The 21639-nt window shown below is 47.6% G+C and overlaps 1 protein-coding gene across 1 annotated transcript in view; it reads left to right on the top strand.

Moving 5' to 3' along the window:
• The window catches only part of LOC126545229 (neuropeptide F receptor-like), a 334942-nt gene that overhangs the window by 301948 nt on the left and 11355 nt on the right, over positions 1-21639 (top strand). Inside the window, exon 3 of the mRNA XM_055061259.1 lies at positions 3909-4074. Coding sequence (XP_054917234.1) covers positions 4039-4074 — 36 coding nt within the window. The 5' untranslated portion in view covers positions 3909-4038. The remainder of the gene's footprint in view (positions 1-3908; positions 4075-21639) is intronic.

Below are 21639 nucleotides of genomic sequence, written 5' to 3'. Positions count from 1 at the left end.
GCGTCGCCAACTGGAGAGAACTGCAAAGCGCTGCCAAAGCGAGGAGGCTCCGCGTCGCTGTTGGCGATGGCGAGTTTATGCTGACGATGTACTTTGCCTCTCGGACACACTGGCGCACACGCTCCCATTGAGTCGCCTCTATACCAGAAGGAATGCGTCGATGTGCACGCAGCAAGGAACCCGTTGACAGACGCCATAGCTGCTCAAACTGCTCAGAGAGGTTTACGCCTCTACGAGCAAGCCGTCGCGCTGGGGGGTGAGCTTGAAACAGAGCTGCGGCTCCCTCGCATCACGAAGAGATAGATTCACTGGTCTAACACTCCAGTGCTCGATCCAGAGAGTTTCTACGGGATGTTGGTATACATCCCACTACTTGATAATGTACTGGCAGACCTCAAATCAATGTTTAACGAAGAGACTTTGGCGTCTGCATGCCCATCGTCTTTATGCCTTCTCAGCTGTATACCATATCACAACAGAAGACGAGGCAAAAGTAGTAACGAGATTGCCCAGCGGTAGTGTTGTTCAAGCCGAACTGCGGCTATCGCAGGAAAAGTGGAAGTGCGAAAGCGAAGGAGCGGACATTCCTTCAACTGCTGTTAAACCGCTCTACATGCCCGACAGTGGCATCTTCCCTTCGATCAAGGCACTTCTGCAAATTCTGGTCACTCTCTCTGTCAGCGCTGCCGGCGCCGAAAGGTCTTTTTCCACGCACCATCGCTTAAAAACATGGCTGCGATAACAGTTGAGTGAAACCCGCCAGACCGGCCTGGCCTTGCTGCATACGCAAGGAAACATGGCTGTTGTCTGTAAAAAGTTATCGCTTCGCGGATGTAGTGAACGACGGAGGATGGAATTTGTGGTGTAACGCTGAGAAAAACCGGGAGAAGAACGCTGGTTCTGACACTCTGCAGAAAGCCGGCCTGGTAGAAACCTGCGTTGCTGCGCGTGATCTTCTGCGACAAAAAATATATTATCGGGCTCGCCTATCCATCTGTGTGAAACTAGCGCTCACACTAAAAATTGGGCCACTATTCTGCGGATAGGCATACGTTTTCTGTTACCTGCTGGGTGACTTAGTGGCTATAGCATTGCGCTGCTGAGCTCGAGGTCGCGGGTACTATGTGAGCGAAGTGAAAGAACGTTCGCGTACTAACCATTGAACATATTTTTAACGTTTACCGATTTCTCAGTTAACGTGGTTAAAGGCCTTGGGTCATGTATGTATGCTCACACATGCTTTGTCGCTCGAGTCTAGCGCTATTCTTTAAGTTTGCTTCATGTTTGTTCTTTTGTGTGTTTGTTTGTTTTATTATTACAGTTAACTCCCAAAGGGTCATTACAGGAATGGAGATACAGTCAATATTTACATTACAATGAATAATCATACGCGCAACAATGACGACAATGATAATAATAAAGCCACTGCTTTTTTACAGCTAAACTGTTGACGGCTTTGGTTCCGTGCATTTTTCGCGTCCACCAACAAATCTGAGTGAACAAGAACTGTCCTTATTAGCAATAGCTTGTGCCACTGCTCGCGCGTTCGTCGTTGTCGTCTTTTTCCACAGCTTGTTCCGTTGCCGCTCATCATGCCAGCGTTACCATACTGCCTCTCCCAGAGAGTTTCACACAATAAGTATATTGTAGGAAACTCAATGACCTCTCCCTCTGTGAAGGCGCTCACGGCACTGGCCCACTGCCAGTCGGTGCGGTGATTTGGGTCTGAAATTTTTTGCCTCAATATATCGCGAAATTAAAACATGAACGTATATAACGAATATATAACACGAATGAACGGGGGTGTATAAAAAGTGTGTGCGTACCTTTCGTCACAATGACCACCGATCAAGACAATAAATGTGTTCGTACCTTTGTTCCAAATTCTGTGTCACTTCTTTGTCGTGTGCTACACAGCTTCGCTGGTCATCCACCTTCGCACAGTGAAATCGCTCATAATTTTTTCACATATATTCACAGTAGTAATAATCCGAACACAATCGCACCCGTGGCGACCACAGCGTGGCGTTATTGATCTAGCAGATCAGAACAGTTTTTGACCCGAATGAACAAGAACATGCAGCTAGTTTAGAAATATATTTATAAAAGAAGAGGAAACCAGTGAATCGGGGAGCACGTTCCATTTCATAATTACTCTAGGAAAATAGCTATATTTAAAAGTGCCATTTCGTGTCGACGGGGTAGTTCGATATGCATGCTGCCGGAAGCGTGCGTTGGGCGACAATTTGAAGAAATCGGACCCGATATTAAGTTTATTGTGAACAGTGAAGAAGATAAATTTTAACCTGTCCACTGTTGTCCTAATTTCTAAAGCAGGAAGATTTGTTTTCCGGCACAATTCACTAGAGGAGTGACAATAGCGATATTTGTTAAATATGAAATATAAAGTTAAATATAAATTTTCGTGGTGAAATACGCATAGACGATTTGACCATAAAGACAGTGCAACGACATATGTGCAGCTAACTGAAATGTGCACCTTTCCGGATGGTAAAATGAGAGACCGAAAGAAATGAAATGCATGTACGTGGTTATTTAACTGCAGGTTGTGTGGCTATTTCGGGCGCTAAATATCTAACAACCGTATAAAGCACAGTAAAGCACTCGAATGACTTTTATATACTTATATTCGATAAAGTATCAGCACCGATATCGTCTAGACGTTTTTGCAAAACATTTTCTAGCCTCCATAGCAAAATGTAAACAAGAAACAGCTTAACAAGACGTCTTCAAGCCGTCTTTTGCAAGGCGTATTCTAGACCTGTATAAAAAGACGTTTTGCAGCTTATTTTGGTTGATCCAAGACAGTTACAAAACGCCTTGTGATCACTGGAAAACTACCTCCCTTGCTATTGTACCTTATCAAAGAGTTAGTACTGTACAGATTATTGCAATTTCTGCAACTGAATGCAGCCACGGATGTTTGTAGTGTGTTCAGTCCCTTTAGAAAATCAGCATGTAGAGCACTGCTGCATCAGTGAGAGGGGACGACATGGTTTTGTTGGACAATGGCACAGTGCCCTAAAGCTCGGCTTTCTCTCTCATAATTGTCCTACTTCGTCATGGGAGCTCAGGGACCGAATGCACAAACCATGTGGTAGCCAGAAGAATAAGCGTATGTGGGTTAGGACCCCACCTGCGGCAAGTTATCTCTTCGTCTACTGTCATTTCCCTGTACGTGATTATTTCGATTAAATATAACAATTAACTTCTCCTACGCTTTCTGTGGTTTCATATTCTGTTACGTGATATTATAGTAGCTAGGTCGGCTTGTAAAAAGAGACGCTTGCCAGTCATGGTAAAGAACATCGCATTAGCATACATTCCTGTCCAATGAAGAGCAGCTCTTACGAACGAAAAGTTCTGTAAATTGGTCCCCAGAACTGATACATCGGCAATCGCGACAACAGGCTAGAAGCGGTTGAGGGATGCGTTCCTATAATATACGAAGAAAACAAATGAAAATGAAGCTATGAGCACATTCTCCACTCAAAACTAGCGTCTATTGATGCGACCAACAGCGAGAAGACGCCTGCCCTGAGTTAAGAGTCTAGCCCAGCTCATAAAGAAGCCAACTCGAATGACAGCATCTAGACCTGTATACAAATCCGACCAGAGGCAGGTGCACTTAAAGTGGGTGGTTTTTGTAAAGTTCCCCAACCAGCTTGATTCATCTCGATAGTTTCCGCGATTCTTCGCTTTGTCTCTGTTTCCTTTGTATGCAATACTGATGAGCGTTCATATTATGAGACACTCCTACACCAACTTTAAAATGAACGTGCTCAAATTGTAATTTATGGGCGAATTTTTTTATCGATTTTGCAGACCGATTTCTTACTGACTAAATGCGGCTGCATGCTACAAGAAAACACTGCACTTCAACGCAGATTCTGCTGTGGCGCTGTGTAGAGCTCCGCATCTCTTGGCCTAGAGAGATCTCCAGACCGCGAGGACGACCCGTTGGTTCTCGGGAAAAGCTGGACAGCGTTGGGTGAGCTCGGAGAAGCCACAGGTACCATGGAGGGCCACCGCATGAGTACCAACGACCTAATGGTAAGATTTTAAACAGATACCGCGCATGACTATGAAACTGTGTTTATTCGGACGTCTAGTACTTCACTCAACTCTCTCAAAACACTTTATTCTTCCTGCGTTAGTGCTATTTTTTCCTTAATACAACGGATACTTAGTTTCATAAGAGAAATAGCGACCAATTACAGCAGTAGGGTGGTTAGTTCCTGTTCAAGCCAAAAAGTGTCTCATTGGGGCTCAGTGGGCCATTTTAATGCAGTTGCTACTCAGGAGTGCATATACATACATACGCTAAGTAGTCACAAGAAACCCGTATGGTGTGACAGAAATTTATGATAATATTGTATGTTTTGTTTGTAATGACCTTTAGAGGTCTGACTTATATGCTTTTGTTCCTGCTATCTCTCGTCTCTCTCCTTTTTTTTTAATTGGAAAGATTTGCAGCAAGGCATAGAAGAGAGAGGGAGAGGAAAGGCCGGGAGGTTAACAAGAGGCGAGTATCCTCTTTGCTACCCTGCGCTGGGGTGGGGGTTATAGGGGTTGTAAAGACGACAAAGAGCGAGAGAAGACAAAAAAGGAACGGAAAAAGAAGAAGAAAATAAGAAAAAGAAAAAGAAACAGGTAACAGAAAAGGCGTTTCAATCACAGGCGTTCACACAGGCCGGTCGACCTCAAGAAGCGCAGTAGCGGTTGCACGGCCTTCTGATGCAATGTTAAGTCGTGTCGATATTTCAGAATTCTTCCTTCGGACAAATTCTGGTCGTCCAAGTGTTTCAGTACGACGGAAAGCGATTGAGTCTGCACACTCTACTGCGGACACTGGCAAAGAACATGACGAATCATTTCTGCGTCGCCGCCATCGCCACATGCTGCGGTGTCGTCTATCCCTATGCGGAACGCGCAGGCATTGGTAAACGCGACGCCCAACCATAGCGTACACAAAAGGGTCGCGTCTCTTCGGGGAGAGAGAGAGAGAGACAACTCTATTTATCCCGTCGTAAAGGGAAAGGGGCTGCGAGAACAAAGCGAGGGAGGTTATCCTACTCGCGGTAGACCTCCTCTACCACCTGAGCCCACCTCAGGATAGCTTCCTGAAGTTCGGGGTTGTAGCTGCGCATGGCAGCCTCCCACAGCTCCCTACTACTTAAAACACTAGAAAGGTTAGGGGGAGGGGAGTGGTTCTTGCATTGCCACATAATGTGGTTAAGGTCCACTCTGCTAGCAGGAGAAAACTTGCAAGGTGAGGTAGGGTATATTCCCGGATGAATTTTGTGACGTGAGGCAGGAGATAGAAAAGTGCGAGTCCGTAGTTTACGCCATAGTACCTCGTCTATGCGTGACGACCGAATCATTAAAGGTGGGAGGGGTAGGCGACCTAGGGGGTAATTCCTGCAAATGTCTTAGTATGTAAGTAATCTATCTTTGGAGGTGAATGATGGAGGGAGATTATTGGCATCTGAACCGTCCCCTAGTCTAGCCTGCGCTCGGTTCGTGAAAGCTCGAGCACTTAGGTGGGCCGCTTCATTGCCGATTAGGCCGCCGAAGTTGTCTATGGCAGTTTTTGAGTCACTTACTATATATGACAGAGTAATTGGGTATTCTTGCGGCGAGCGCCACCGCTGCCTCCTCCAAAGAAGAGGCTATAATGGATACCTCCCGTCGAAACACTGCCAGTGGAGTCAACGACTGATATGGCGCATTTGTGTCCACGCGGATACTCTGCGGCATCGACATAAAACACGTCTCTGTAGTTAAATAACTTTTTCTGCGGGGCTTTAGCTCGTTGTTGCCTTCTATGTTCGTGATGAACAGGGTGCATATTGTTAGGGAGAGGACGGATACAAGTGATCATGCATCGGGTGGGGAATCTTGAATTTCTCATTGGTCATGGGTGCTGGAGCAATACTTACGGAGTTTAAGATGTGCCTACCAGTGTGGGTGTTCGATAAGTGCTGGTATTGAGCTGTCAGGTGGGCTTCTGCGAGCTCACTAAAAGTATTCAAGGTACCTGTAGCCAGAAGTCACTCGGTGGAGGTTCTACTTGGCACTCCAAGGGCAAATTTGTAGAGTCTGCGTATAAGTGAGTTAACTTTATCTTCCTCGGCCCTCGTTAAGTGGACATAAGGAAGGGAGAATGTGATTCTACTGACGGAAAATGCCTGTACCAGTCTTAGCAATTCTGCCTCGCGGAGACCTCCGTGCTTATTGCACACCCTTCCTATAAGCTGTGTGGTGTGGCCTACGCTGGCAGTAACCGTTTGACGTGTATACGTATTGAGTCGGTTAGATTGAATGTGCATGCCAAGTACACGGATTTTGTCTACTACGGGATCTTGCTTCCCGTTAATGTTAATCTGAATGTTGAGCGTATCGCGTTTATTTGCGGATAAAAGTAACAGCTCATATTTGGCGGGCGCGCACTCGAGGTTCATGAACCCGGCTCTCGTAGCCACTGCATCTGCAGCCTCTTGTAAGGTATCTTGTAAGGTATCTTGTAAGTCATCCGAGCCACCCTAATCCATAGGGCAATGTCGTCTGCATATAAAGAATATTGGAGATCCGGTATTTGTGCCAGCGTCCCAGCAATAGACCGCATAGCTAGGTTAAATAGAAACGGCGAGAGCACGGATCCCTGAGGAGTCTTGGTGGAATTTGGAGGCTTAAGGTTGGATTCAGGGTGTATAAACGGGCGTGCATAAAATATGGTTCATTTCACTCTGATGTAGTGCATTGCGTGCAAGTTGGCGGAGCATCCTTGCAGCATCTGTCCTAGACAGCGGGATCTATAGGCGGTTGTCTTCTGCATGAGCTGAACGAGCACCTTGATCGGCACGTTCATTGACGATGATACCACAGTGACTTGGTAGCTATTGAAAAATTATTTAATGTCCTTTCTCAGTCAGGTGGTGTATGGCTTCTATGATTTCAAATACCAACTGTTCATGCGGACCGCACCGTAAGGCTGACAGTAAACACTGTAGTGCTGTCTTCTAGTCGCAGAAAATCGACCATTTGTGTCTTGGTTTGTCATTGATAAAGTGTAGTGCGGCTCGAAGCACCGCAAGTTCTGCTGCCGTCGACGTTGTCAAGTGAGATGTTTTCAACTTGTTAGTTGTGGCTTTTGCTGGAATGACGACAGCTGCGGTAGAGCTCTTAGGCAGGACGGAGCCGTCAGTGTACATGTGGGTGTAATACCGGTAGTTCTCATTTAATATGAGTAAGATAAGCTGTTTAAGAGCCGGTGACGACATAGTTGCTTTCTTCCGGACGCCAGGTATTGTCAGGTTGATCATTTGTTCAATGAGGCACCAAGGAAGAGTCGAAGGTCTCGCGGCAAGTGTGAAGCAAGATGATATAGCCTCACGATGTGCGTATACCGTTCGGCAGAACGAGACACGTGGTCTCTCCGCAGGTAGAGAGGCTAGATCGTGGCAAGGAGTGCGGGCAAGGTGTCTTACCTGCACTCTTAGTGCTTCAACTGTGATAAGGGTCTTGATGAGGTGGTCTCTGGCGATTGCAATAGTTGCCGCCGTTGACGCACTTCGAGAAAGACCTAGACAAATCCTGAGCACTTCAGCCTGAACGTTTTGAATAGTATGTAGGCTTCTCTTACTTGCCTTAATCTATACTGGCAAGCTATACCGCAGTAAGCCGAGAAAAAGTACCCTATATAGCTGCAGCATAGCGCTTGTGGACATTCCCCAGGACTTTCCAGCGACGAACTTGAGAAGGTGACCGATGCCTGTCAACCGTTTCTTTATGTACAAAAAGTCGGGGCTCCATGAGATATCTCTGTCAATTATGACACTCAAATATTTGTAACACCGTACAAATGGTATCATCTGTTCATTGATTAATGCACTGTAGTACGTCATGGGCTTACGCGTAAATGCCACAAGTGCACATTTATCCGATGAAATCTCCAGGCCTTGATTGCGGAGGTAGAGTGTAGTCTGAGGGGCAGCTTTTTTGAGCCTTGCGCGCAGCTGTGAGCGTGTCACTCCGGACGCCCAAGCGCATATATCGTCCGCGTACATTGATAATTTAAATAAGTTTGGAAGGTGATCAAGGAGACCAATCAGCGTGAGGTTAAACAACGTAGGACTCAGTTCGCCACCCTGGGGGACGCCACAGTAGACGTAATGTATAGGAGTGTAGCCGTTCTCGGTGCTCACAAAGAAAGATCGCATAGAGAGATAGCTATGCATCCATCTAAACATCCGACCACCGATGTTTACCTCTTCGAGAGCGGCGAGGGTGGCATCATGTGTAACGTTGTCGTACGCCCCTTTGACGTCAAGGAACAAAGAAGCGCAGAGACGTTTGCATCCTTTTTGGTGCTGAACGTAGGTAGCCAGGTCGATTACGTTATCTATCGAAGAGCGACCACGTTGGAAGCCTGTCATGGCATCTGGGTGGACGTTGTGGTATTCCAAGTACCACTCCAGGCGTCCGAAGATCATCTTCTTCATGACTTTGCCCACACAGCTCGTCAATGCAATCGGGCGATACGATGAAAGCTCCAACGGAGACTTGCCAGGCTTCAGTAGCGGAACTACGCGACTAGTCTTCCAGCTTGAGGGAAGTGTGCCAGTTAGCCAGGCTTCTTTATACATTTCAAACAGAACACTCCTCGCCCGCTCAGCCAGATGACACAGAGTTCTGTAAGAAATTCCGTCAGGTCCTGGTGAAGACGTACGGCTGCACAAAGCTAGCGCCGCCTTGAGTTCATGGATGGAAAATGGTAGATCCAGGCACGTACCCAAGGGGGGGCCCGGGGGGGCCCGGGCCCCCCCCGAAATCAAGTGGCATACCACCCCCCCCCTCCCCACCCACGCCACCACTCCTCACACATTCCTAAAGCGCCGCCAGATCTATGTCGAGACTTGGCAGCTGTTCATCGGTCAGCATTATGCTGCCTTTTTCACTCCTTTTAGATGGCGGTAGTTATCGGCATCTCTTGTAATGTGAAGGACAGTTTTCTCATAGATTCCGCACCCGCGCCGCGATTAACTCGAGATGCGTTCAGTTGTCGCCATCTATTCAACCGTCACGCGCATAGCTGTTGCTTTTGTTAGTTCAACCTTCTTTGTTTAGGCTGATCCTCGGACCAGGAGAGGGATGCGGCTGTTACTCAGCTGGTCTCCACTCTCATGGAACGAGTTGCGGCCGGTGAAAACGCCAATTGCATTTAACTTTTCCCTTTGCTTCATTATTTCCTTGAGTTACGGCTCACCGCGACGCTGGCAGATGCCCGGAACCATATACACGTGATATGGGTTAGATAAGGTGGGAAATAAAATAATGTGAAAGAGCGTCCATCATGAAACCCTGCAATAACCCTTAAACCCATAAGCAAGATGATTGTCGCCCGTTACCTCGTCTGTGTTTCCCTAATTGTATAGCGCTTTTCGTGCAAAATTGGCAACTGGAAACTAGAATCGCAAGGAGTTGAGAAATTAAGCGATCTACTAAGGGAAAGAGCCAAGGCAACAACCAAACTGCAAGCAAAAGCGAATAATAAAAAAAAGTTAGCCGTTGTTTATGAGACTATTTATGGATCAACATCTTTTTATTTAAAAAGGAAGTAGAGAAAACGCCGCCGGAAGTGGAGAACAATTACTTGTTTTGAATGACGCTTCTACAGTTATCGGTCGAACCGCCTCACGTAGCCATTTCTCTGCTGTGCTTATGTGGGTGTTTTTCTAACCTTTCGCGGTGAGCGCAGTACGTCTAGAATCGCAGAGTCCTGCGCTCTACGCGGTTGTATGGGATTGGCGGCCGCACAGCATTACGCAGTTCGCGGAACTGTCAAAACTTATCAACAAGTCGAAAATAACTGATATTCGAAACTATAACATGAGAAACACTGAAGAAGCCGTAAAAAATGAACGCAGCCGGAAATCAGTAAAGAAGAAACCTGGCATAGGACAAACCATGATGTATGCACTAAAAGATAAGAAGGATAATATCATCAGCAATCTCGAAGATATAGTAAAAGCAGCGGAAAAATTCTAAGCTGACCTGTATACAGTACCCACAGGAGTCACGATACCTCACTTAGAAACAGTAATGAACAGGATACAGAAATTCTCCTATAACTAGCGATGAGGTCAGAAGGGCCCTGCAAGACATGAAACGATGAAGAGCGGGAGGAGAAGGTGGAATAACAGTCGATTTATTCAAAGATGGAGGAGACATAATGCTTGGAAAACTGGCGGCTCTTTATACGAAGTGTCTATCGACTGCAAGGGTCCCAGAAAACTGGAAGAATGCAGACATTATACTACTCCACAAAAAAGGAGACGTTAAAGAATTGAAAAATTATAGGACCATTATAGCTTGCTCCCAGTATTATATAAAATATTTATAAAAATAATCTCCAATAGAATAAGGGCAACACTGGATTTTGTCACCCAAGGGAACAGGCTGGCTTCAGGAAGATATACTTTACAATGGATCACATCCATGTCATCAATCAGGTTATCGCGAAATCTGCAGAGTACAATAAGCCTCTCTATGTGGCTTATATAGATTACGAAAATACATTTGATTCAGTAGAGATACCAGCAGTCATAGAGGCACTACGTAATCAAGGAGTACAGAACGCTTACGTAAAATGCTTGGAAAATATTGCTACATGCGTGTGGTATTTGTTTGTTTGAACGATGCGCGTGGGCGCAATCACTCCAGAAAAGAGGAGGAAGAACGAACTGGGCTCGCGCTGTGAATCTAACCGGTCAGCGCTGCAACCATTGTTGTAAATATAATCTGTAAATAGTTTCTCGTCTTACTAACTCGTCCTTCGTGTAAGAATATCTAAAGAGGTTCTACAGTTACCTTAATTCTACACAAGCAGGGAGATACCTATAGAGAAAGGGGTCAGACAGGGAGACACAATTTCTTTAAAGCTATTCACTGCGTGCTTAGCAGAATTCAAGCTATTAAACTGGGAAGGCTTTGGAGTAACGATCGACGGCAAATATCTCAGCAACCTTCGGTTTGCCGATGACATTGTTCTATTCAACAACAATGCAGACGAGTTACAACAAGTGGTTGGAGACCTTAACAGAGAGAGTGTAAGAGTGGGGTTGAATATTAATATGCAGAAGATAATGATAAATAGCCGGGCAAAGGAACAAGGGATCAGGATCGCCAGTCGGCCACTAGAGACTGTGAAGGAGTACGTTTACCTAGGTCCATTAAACACAGGGAACCCTGATCATGAGAAGGAAATTCCCAGAAGAATAAAAATAGGCTGGATCGCATACGGCAGACATTGCCAGCTTCTGACTGGAAGCTTACCATCATTATTGAAAAGTAAGGTGTGCAATCAGTGCATTTTGTCAGTGCTGACATATGGGGCAGAGACTTGAGAGCAAGTTAAGGACCACCCGCCATGGTTGCTCAGTGGCTATGGTGTTGGGCTGCTGAGCACGAAGTCGCGGGATCGAACCCCGGCCATGGCGACCGCATTTCGATGGGGGCGAAATGCGAAAACACCCGTGTACTTAGATTTAGGTGCACGTTAAAGATCCCCAGGTGGTCGAAATTTCCGGAGTCCTCCACTACGGCGTGCCTCATAATCAGAAAGTGGTTTTGGCACGTAAAACCCCATAATGTAATGTAATGCAAGTTAAGGACCGCGCAAGAGCGATCGAACGAATGTTGCTAGGCATAACGTTGAGAGAGAGAAAAAGAGCGGCTTGGATCAGAGAGCGAACGGGTATAGACGATATTCTAATTGACATCAAGAGGAAAAAATGTAGCTGGGCAGGTCAAGTAATGCACCGGTTAGATAACCGTTGGACCATTAGGGTTACAGAATGGGTACAAAGAGAAGGAAAACGCAATCGAGGACGACAAAACACTGGGTGGAGCGATGAAATTAGGAAATTCGCGAGCGCTAGTTGGAATCGGTTGGCGCAAGACAGTAAACCGTAAACCATATAGTACGCCTGACGAGACTTCGGGAGACGAAGGCCAAATCAAGACAGCTGCTGTATGTGGAGCGGCGAAGAAATGAAGGACTGCCGTCATTTAAAGGGAAGCTGAAACACTTTTCGAAAAAGATGAGTTCCCTGCAGCATTCTACAGTTTTTAGGCCATTGAACACGAATATCTAGTTTAATAAGGGCGGAAACAAACGCAAGCGGCCTTCGTCCTGCAGTGGACATAAAACAGGATGGTGATGATGATGATGATGATTATGCTGATGATGATGATGATGGAGGTGGTGCCCCCCCCCGAAAAAAAATCCTGGGTACGTGCCTGGGTAGATCCATGCAGGGGTCACGTGGTGGCTGGAAGCTCATGGATTGAGATAAGTTGTTGGAAGCTGTGAGTTGCCCGGGTAATATGGCACAGAAGTTTTCTGCGACATCGATCTCGTCGTTGTTGGAAGAAGGCCAGAGTCTTGAATGGAGACCGCTTTACGGGTGGGGTCCTATACGCCCGCGCACCGTCCTCCATAAGTGCGATAGGGGCCTACGAGGGTCTAGCGTTTCACCGAAAGCGGTCCAACGTTGTGACTCCAGTTTATCTAACCGACGCTGGATCTTCTTTTGTAGGCGTCTGGCAGTCCGTAGATCGTCCATTTACTTCGTGCGTCGGTATCTACGTTCGGCGCGCACGTCGGCGGATTGCTCGAAGTCGCTCTAATTCTATATAAAATTCAGTGAATTTCGAAGAGCACATTAGAGCACGCGTATTTTCTTTCACTGTGCTCTTGATTGTGTCTTCCAAATTATGTAGTAAAGTACCCTGACAGACGTCTTCCATACCATACTGGAATTTGGGTAAGTCCACTCTTTGTATTGTATCATTTGAGTTGCAAGAGCAAGTCATCTGATCTTCACATACGCGGGAATATGGTCACTCCCGTACGTTTCAATGTCCGTAAACCATCCAGTACGCCTGACGAGACTTCGTGAGACGAAGGCCAAGTCAAGACAGCTGCTGTATGTGGAGCGGCGAAGAAATGAAGGACTGCCGTCATTTAAAGGGAAGCTGAAACACTTTTCGAAAAAAATGAGTTCCCTGCGGCATTCTACAGTTTTTAGACCATTGAACACGAATATCTAGTTTAAAAAGGGCGGAAACAAACGCAAGCGGCTGTTTTTTGCAAAAAAACGTGCACCAGCGCCTCAGAGCATCTCGCGAACGCCGCTCTTGCCCGTGATTGGTCGGGACCGCTGTGACGTCATTCACGGGGATCACCGGTCGGCGCCGCCGTTTCAGAGCGTAGCACGCTGCTCTGGTCTGGCTTCACAGATGAGTTGCAAGCATTATGGAACGTTCTCGATGTCTCGGACAGCTTGTATTTTCACCTTACATGTTCGAACCGACAGCCGATACAGAAAACGATGGCGGCAACGGCGATGTTGAGTATGCCAACAGCGAGAACGATGTGTGCACCTTCTCGTGCATTGGAAATATTAGCTGGTACGTATGTTTTTTCATGTAGCTGCACGTTGCAATGACAGCAGAAAAAACGCGCTAAAGTGTCACTGGGAACTTGCTGCTGGAAGAATGCCGAAGCACTAACTTCTCATTAGATTGTAAACACATACGGGTGCAATTGCGCGATGTCAAGAACCTTGCCGCTGCTTGTCTAAAGCTCGGTGGTTTTTTGCGTGTTCATACACGATCGCGAACATAAGTACCGCGTTTCAAAGCACGCACATACAGTGCTGCGAGGTACAGTCATGGAAGTTGCTTATCACACACGCCCAGCTGCAGATCGAGATGGCCAGGGGGATTATATGTGCAATATTCAGACTATGGTTCGACGACTTTGCGATTGTAGCTCGATCAAGAATCGGTATGCGTGCTGCATGCTAGTGCTGACATACAGATAGTGGGAAGTTTCAGCACCGCCGTGTGGTAAACACGGTAACCTTACAGTAACTGCAACCGTACGCCGAATGTCGCTAGGCAAGCCTAGCAACGCTAGCAACAACACGTTTCTGCATTGGTCGTAAGGCTATCCGGCTACGCTAAGACTGTGTTACCAGACGTTCATGGCTGCAAATGTTTGCATTTCTCGAGTGCATCAATGTGGGCACCGGAACACCGGAATTGGAATACCGATTGCCCGCATCGTTGTCAAGCCCCGATGATAATCACTGTCGCGGAAATGGTTCGAGCACAGCACAGTTGATTTCGTCGGCACAAAATTCTCTCTCCTCACCGCACGGACTCACTGCGCTGCAAGCTTCTTGTCCTTCGGGAACATGTGAAACACCACATCGTCTCGCCCACCAGTGTTCGCACAGCCGAATGCTGCACAGAACGAGGGCATGTTGGGCGCCCTTGGCTGTAGGCACTCACGCAGCACAGAAAGGAAGCACAGTTCACGCAAATCGCAAAAGAAAGCAAACGTCAGCGGCGGCAGATCTCTCGTAGCGTCGTCTAGTAAAGCGCAGGACGGAAAGAAACACGCCAGCACATGCCAGCAAGCCGGTCCGCCAGCACGCTCCCCGGGAATGACGTCACTCTCGCCGGTTCTCTCCTCCGGCTGCCTCCTCACCCGGCAGCGTTTTTAGAATTGCTAGTAGGTAGAGCGGGGCGTAGCACTTTTGACGGAGCTCGACGTTTCTGTGCAGGCGCGAGTAAGAGCGGGCGCGAGAGAGAAAATCAGTGGGCTTCGGCTCCTTGAATATATGACTCAGCCTAGGCACTACGGAGGAGGTTTCTTAGAGCGCGTTGTATTCGTTTGTCCCCTAGACATGCCGGCATTGTGGAGTACGGTCGAGTTGGTTTATACGCTCCGCCGCTGGCTGGCCCCGTGGTGAGGCCGTGGGCGTGGACGCCGCTTGGTGATCGCTATGTCTGAAGGGACAATGTTCGGACCGGATGTTGTATAACTCGCGGGTCGCTTTTTTCGCCGCGACGATAGATCGGATTTTTTATAAGCACTGCTCCAGGAGGGCACATGTAACCGGCAAACGGAGGCCTCAGGAGAGCACCTGAGGTTATATTAAAGCAGGCGGCGCAGGATCTCCGGGGCGCCCAAGCTGTAGCGGGGGGATCAAAGCTGGAAGCAGGGCGGCCCGTGGATTGGGGCCGCAGAGGCCGAAGCGTGCCAGGGGGTGTTCGCATAAAAAATTGGCTGTCCGTAATAGCGGACAGCCCATCTTATACTCCCCTGGCACGCGCAGGCCTCTGCGAGCCCCAACCCACGGACCAGTCCAGCTTCTAGCTTTTATGTCCCGGTTGCCGCTATGGTGTCCTGGAGGAGCCGCCAACAATGTGAAATAGTGACACGTTGTTTTCATCAGTAAAAACATAATCAAATAAATATGATTGCGTCGAGCCGCCAACTTGCGATGTTAAGTTCCGCACTACCGCGCCCCGCGACTTCTGCCGGCACGCCTAGGGACAAGTGCATACAACGCGCGCCAAGAAACTCCTCCGTAGTTCCTAAGCAGAGTCGAATTTTCAAGGAGCAAAACTCCCCACATTTCCTCTCTCGCACCCGCTCTTACTCGCGCATGCGCGCAAACGTCCGTCGTCTCCGCAAGTGCCACGCCCCGCTCTACCTACAAGCAGTTGTAAATACGCCACCCGGCACTCCGGGAAGCGACGGGGGCGTGTCCGCGGGGGGATTTAGAAAGCAATTTCCGCCCCTTATATTAACAAAACGAAGAAAAACATTTCAGAACCATAAATTAATAGGTCTGTTCTTCCAAATCCCATCAATTCATGGAATTTGAAAACCGTTTCAGCTTCCCTTTATTACCCAGCGTTCGCTGTCGGAGGCGAAAGAGGACAAGTCCCTGCCTTTCGCGGTGATTGTCGTACTTCCCCAGAGTGTATGATGAGCGTTGAAGTCCCCGATGATAATTCATGGAGCAGGAGATGTTGACAGAATGTCTCGTAATCTTTTGTAATCAAATCTACTTGATGTTGATGGGTAGGCACCCACAACGGTAACGGTAGGTTTTTGTTTTCTTCTTTACTGTTAAGCACGTGTATTGGTTATCGTCATGAGGCGGTACAAGCTGAAGAATGTGAGGTCACGGCGAACAAACACCATAACCTTGCTGTTTTCACCAATAGTTGGCGACATAAATGATTCATAGGTGGATTCTGCCAGATATGCCAGCTATGAATTGAGTCCGATATGTTCGGCTCGCAGATGATGATGGGAAACTTGTTGGCGTACACAAATCGTCGGAAATCAGCGATGCGCGATCGGAGTCCCCAGGTATTCCACTGAAAAATTGCTGCTTTTCGGACCTCCTCCCGAAAAGACAGTTGCTGGTGAGCCATGGTTTACTCAAGGGCTGCCAGCACCGGACTTAGTGTGTCCAATACTTGCAGTGCACTTCTGGCTGACGTTGTGTGCATGTTGTTCAGCAACACGCGAATGGCATTCATTAAGGATCGCAGTAGCGATACCACTTGCTGATCTGCATGTCTTACCTCATTCGATGTAACAGCTTGCTGTACTAGATGCGGTAACTATTGTTGCTCTTCTATAGGTCGTCTACTTGGAAGCGATGGCCATTCATTTGAAGATGGACGTTTTGGAGTTTTTTGCCGTCCAGCGTCAGTTTTTGCTGCGCTGGTAACTGCAGGTGACGTCGTTGCTTGAATAGGTAACGCATTTTTTGAACCAGTCGCACTCCTACGTGAGAACCGTCTACAGCGACGTCGTCTACGTCGCACAGTTCCAGCGGCCTCCTTGTGGGTTGAATTGTCCCTAACCATTTGTTTGAGCACAGAAATCTTTTTCCTAATCTTCGAGCAGTCTTTGGAAGAAGCACTGTGAGCGCCTTGACAGTTAGAGCACTTCAAAATAGTCGCACTACAGTTTTGTTCTGAGTGAGGTTCGGCGCATCGGGGACACATGGCAGAATTTGTGCAAACGCTATTAGATTTGGAGTCGGGCTTGTAGGACGATCGGAGGAACTCGGGGCGACAGGACTAGGCGAGCAGGGTTTATTTACATTATTTACATTTGAACATGGGATACATTTACACAGTCTAGCGTGGCTCCCAAATGGAGCCCGCAAGACGAAGCATACAGCAAACGAGCACACAGCTCACGAGTACATTGACGAGCACAGAGCACGACGACGAACACACACTAGCAGCCGACAACAGGCGGTTATAACCACTCCGTTCGACGTCATCGTTCGACGTCATCGTTCGACGTCATCGTTCGACGTCATCGTAGAAAGTCCTCGTGGTCGCCTTTGAGAGAAGGGGGTAGGGGTTTTACACACACACATGCCGCACAGGTTTCAGTGCTCTCTCCGAGGGCAGACGACCTTTGCAGCGCAGTCGTCGTGGTATCCATTGTCCCGCGTCCCCGTAGTCAGGTGGTCACGCCCGACCCCAGCCGGCGCCTCTAAGTTCCAGAGCGGACCTCGCACAGCGGCCTCCGCCGCTGAACATTGTCTGGTGTCTCGAAAAGCGCATAGGGAGGTTCCGCCAATTACCTCCCCTCGAGAACTCCCCTGAGCTGACCCCTCGCGGCGTGGCTGCCGGTTATCCGCAGTTCTCTGAAGTGCGCCACCACCCCGGTTGGATCGAAACACGTGCAGCGGGCTGAAATAGCTGCAGGCCGATCCTGACAACGCCCTTCACATGGCCGATGCTCTGGCAGTTCTAACATTGCAGCGGTCTTGGAACAAACGGTCGAACCGGGTGGCGGAAGTGGCCAACTTTCACGTAGGAGGGAAGGCAGTCACCCTTGAATGTTAATTTCACACAACGTTTCTTACCAAGACGGCGGGCGCGCACAATAACATTGTTTTCACTCGCTGGTTTTATGAGCACTGGAAGGACTGCATTGGAGATCTCAATGTCAATGTCAGCAATTACTCCTACAATGGTGGTACCATCCGCTGGGACGATGGATCGAACCCTTATGTTGCCCAGTTGCGTTACACGCTGCAGAGGACTCAGCGCACTGGAGGTTATCACGTCGATGGCTAAGATGTTCCGTTCGTTTAGCCTCACGTCCTTGATCTCGTTTGGAACAGTGTTCTCAAGAAACAAGGGCAGTGCTTGCCTGTTGAGGACGCGAAGATTGCCAGTCGAATTCTGTGGCACAAACAGGATGATATGAGGCCATCGCCGAGGCGCATTTTTTACGGTGAACGAACTTCACTCCGAAGATGCATTGACGATAATTCGCCTGGCTTTGCGGTGCAGGACAGGTTCAAAACTGTCTTGCGATGACTCGTCAGCTGATGCGGAATACAGCTCAGTGCCCTCGCTGTCGCGAGATTTATTTCCTCCCTTCCTCGAGACGATTCCCGCTGATGAACCAGAGCTGGCCGGGGCCTCGGGACGTTGCACATCCATCACCGCGAGATTTGGGGCGGCGGACCCCACAACAGTGGTGAAAAATCCAAAAAAAGCAGAGAGGCGGCCAGATTGTGTTCCACAGAAGCACCTAGTACGTTGTTGATTAACATTGGCCATTCGGACTAATCAAGTCGCCATTTTTGGTGTACTTTATCTTAAAGCCACGGAATATTGTGCTTTTGTTTTTGTAATAGTGATGAAGTTCATTTTATTTCAAATAATCTTGAGAAGAAACCAAGGACCGCACAAGAGCAATGGAACGGAAAATTATAGGTGTGTTCAGAGTCAATAAGGAGTAAGATGAAAACTGGTGTAGGTGATATTCTAGTCGAGATCAGTAGCGACAAGTGCGCCAAAAAATCATGTAGTGAGTGTAGAACAGATAGCAGCAGCATTTTCCGTGCGAGCACGCGCCCTCGCCAATTTGTTAGAAAGCAATGCCACGTAAATTCATGAGAACGGTACTACAAAATCCTTTCTTATGCTCACCCGCCGTGGTTGCTCAGTGGCTTTGGCAATGCGCTGTAAGCGCGAGGTGGCGGGACCAAATCCCGGCCGCGGCGACCGCATTTCGATGGGGGCGAAATGCAAAAACGTCCATGTACTGTACATTAGGTGCACGATAAAGAACCCCATGTGATCAAAATTTACCCGGAGCCCCCCCCCCCCCCTCTCCCCACTACAGCATAACTCATTATCAGATTGTGGTTTTGATGCGTAAAACAACAGAATTAAATTTTTTTTCTGCTGCACTAACTGACTCCGTGAGCTGCGATAATCTTTGCCAGCTGGCATAGTAAATAGGTCGATGTCGGAAAACAGCGCAATAATGTGCCATGCTAATTCAACCGCATGAGTTGTTTTCTAGCAGTTTTTTTTCTCTCTCTCTTTACCAGAACGCGTGCCTCGCTCAAGGGCATCACTCAGGCATTCTCCGCGTCCACGAAAAAGGCTCAACTACAGAATGGGTGCCAAAGGATAGGAAACGTAGCCGTGGACGGCAGAGGATCAGGCAATATGAGGAGATTAAGAAATCTGACGGCATAGGATACAGATGGCTGGCGAAATACGGGGGCAATTGAAGACGGTTGCGAGGGGCATCCGTCCTGTAGTAGACATAAAATATTCTGATTATGATGATGATGATGATGATGATGACAACAGGATTCAAAAACAAATACAAAATGCATAGGACAGGTGGTGCGCACTTCGTGCTTTGTGCCTCGTCCTCGTTAGTGCTATTGACATGTTTCACAATGCCAGTAACCAATTCGCGCAGCCTTCACCAATAGTAAGAGTACTTCCGAGATCATTGAGGTAGTGGCCTCGGTGAATCGTTACACCGACGGGCGATGTGTGGGTCAGCTGTTAAAACGCAAAGCTCTTTAACATTAGCGAGGTGTCGGGTAAACATCATGCATGTTTCAGCGAAAATTTTTTTACCATTTTTTTCAGCGGCGACAGCTTATGTTAAAAATAACGTTAGACAATCAAACTAAGTATGTTCCAGAAAATCAATCCTTTCAGCTTGTGATATAGCAATTTTAATTCGCGTAACTTTTCTTTGAGGGTAGAAAAAAAATTTCACTTCGCAACCAATCTCACCGGTAGGCATTATTGATCTGTGTCTTCACTGCAGAACACGTACGGACGCAACTGAATTCTTGCCTTGCCTTTGAACTATTTATGCATCAAATATGGGCACTTGTTTTTTCATGCGTGGTAAATGGCTGTAAAGTATCCGTTTACGCTGTTTAAAAGCTGATGCGCCCCATTTGCTTTTTACGATAATACATTTGTGCTATCAAAGTAAACCATGACTACTTCTAATCGTCATCAGAGTCGGACAGTTATCACACACGAGGTATTGCGTATGGCATTGATTCGTTCTTTTGTAAGCACTACGGATTACGCAGACTACGAGTTATGCAAGAACCCGTACCATCGGTACTCCGCGCCATGGCGTAGGAGACAAATGTTGCGCGTAGAATGACCCATATCCTATATTTGTATACATATACAGGGTGTTCAGAATTAAGCTTTATTTGTTTTTTTTTATTAGGCACTGGGAGGTACGCGAAGACCACCTGTGCAAATAAGTTGTGTGGCCAGGGGGGCACCAAGTGAGGTGATACTTATCGCTGTCAGCAGCCCAATTAACTAAAATTGAATAATTAACTTTTTGTTGACTGCAGTAAGTGGGTATGTTGGTATTGCAAAGTTAAGAGGCAGTCGTGTTTCTACACAGTATGACTCGGAAGAATTCTTCTAGCGTGTCTGTGCTCCGAGATATTCGACTCCAAATTTTAATTGTCGTTCGCACCATTACGCATCCAAGAGAGTTAGGATCGGCGCAAAGCTCCTCCCTGATGTGACGCGGCTGTTGCGTGCGGCGTTTAGTCTGACAACGGGGCGGAGGCATTGGCAAAGACGATAGCTGTTCCCCTTCCCTTCTCAGTTGAAGAAATAAAAAATCGAAGAACCCGGAACCACGACCGTCGTAACACGCGACCGCGCAGCCTGCAACTATGGCGGCAGCTGCCACGCCGAGATAATGGCGCGAGCGAAGAAACCGGAGGGCCGTGCGCGTGCGTAACGGTGACTAGATGAGCGGGCATGGTCCTTGCCTGCGCTAAGCAAATAAAGTGACTGCTGATTTCCAAGTATTGTAAGCTTTATTGAAATCAAGAGCAACGACTGCACGACACACCGCGCTGTCATGTCTCGATTTCGCCAGCCGAGAGGGGAAGGGGAACAGTTACCATCTTTGCCTACGCCTCCGCCCCGTTGTCAGACTAAACGCCGCGCGCAACAGCCGCGTCACATCAAGGAGGAGCTTTGCGCCGATCCTCACTGGCCTACGTAATCATGCGAACGACAATTAAAATTTGTAGTCGGATATCTCGGAGCACAGACACACCAGAAGAATTCTTCCAACTGATACCGTGTGGAAACACGACTGGCTCTAACTACACTACACTACAGACATACCCACTTACTGCAGTCCACAAAAAGTTAATTATTCAATTTTAGGTGATTGAGCTGCTGAAAGCGATAATTATCATCTCACTTTCTGTCCCTCTGGCCACATAACTTATTTGCACAGGTGGTCTTCACGTGCCTCCTAGTGCCTAATTTTAAGAAAACCATAAATCTTAATTTTGACCACCCGGTATGTATACTAATAAAAAAGCGTAACTAACCTCGTCATAATTTGGTTCCCTGTTCGTATAAATTGTTGCCGCGCTTGGAGAACCTGGA

Source organism: Dermacentor andersoni, chromosome 1 (assembly GCF_023375885.2).
Source record: "Dermacentor andersoni chromosome 1, qqDerAnde1_hic_scaffold, whole genome shotgun sequence".
Taxonomy (NCBI): domain Eukaryota; kingdom Metazoa; phylum Arthropoda; class Arachnida; order Ixodida; family Ixodidae; genus Dermacentor; species Dermacentor andersoni.
The sequence above is the reverse complement of the archived record's forward strand: the minus strand, read 5'-3'. Positions and strand labels throughout refer to the sequence as shown.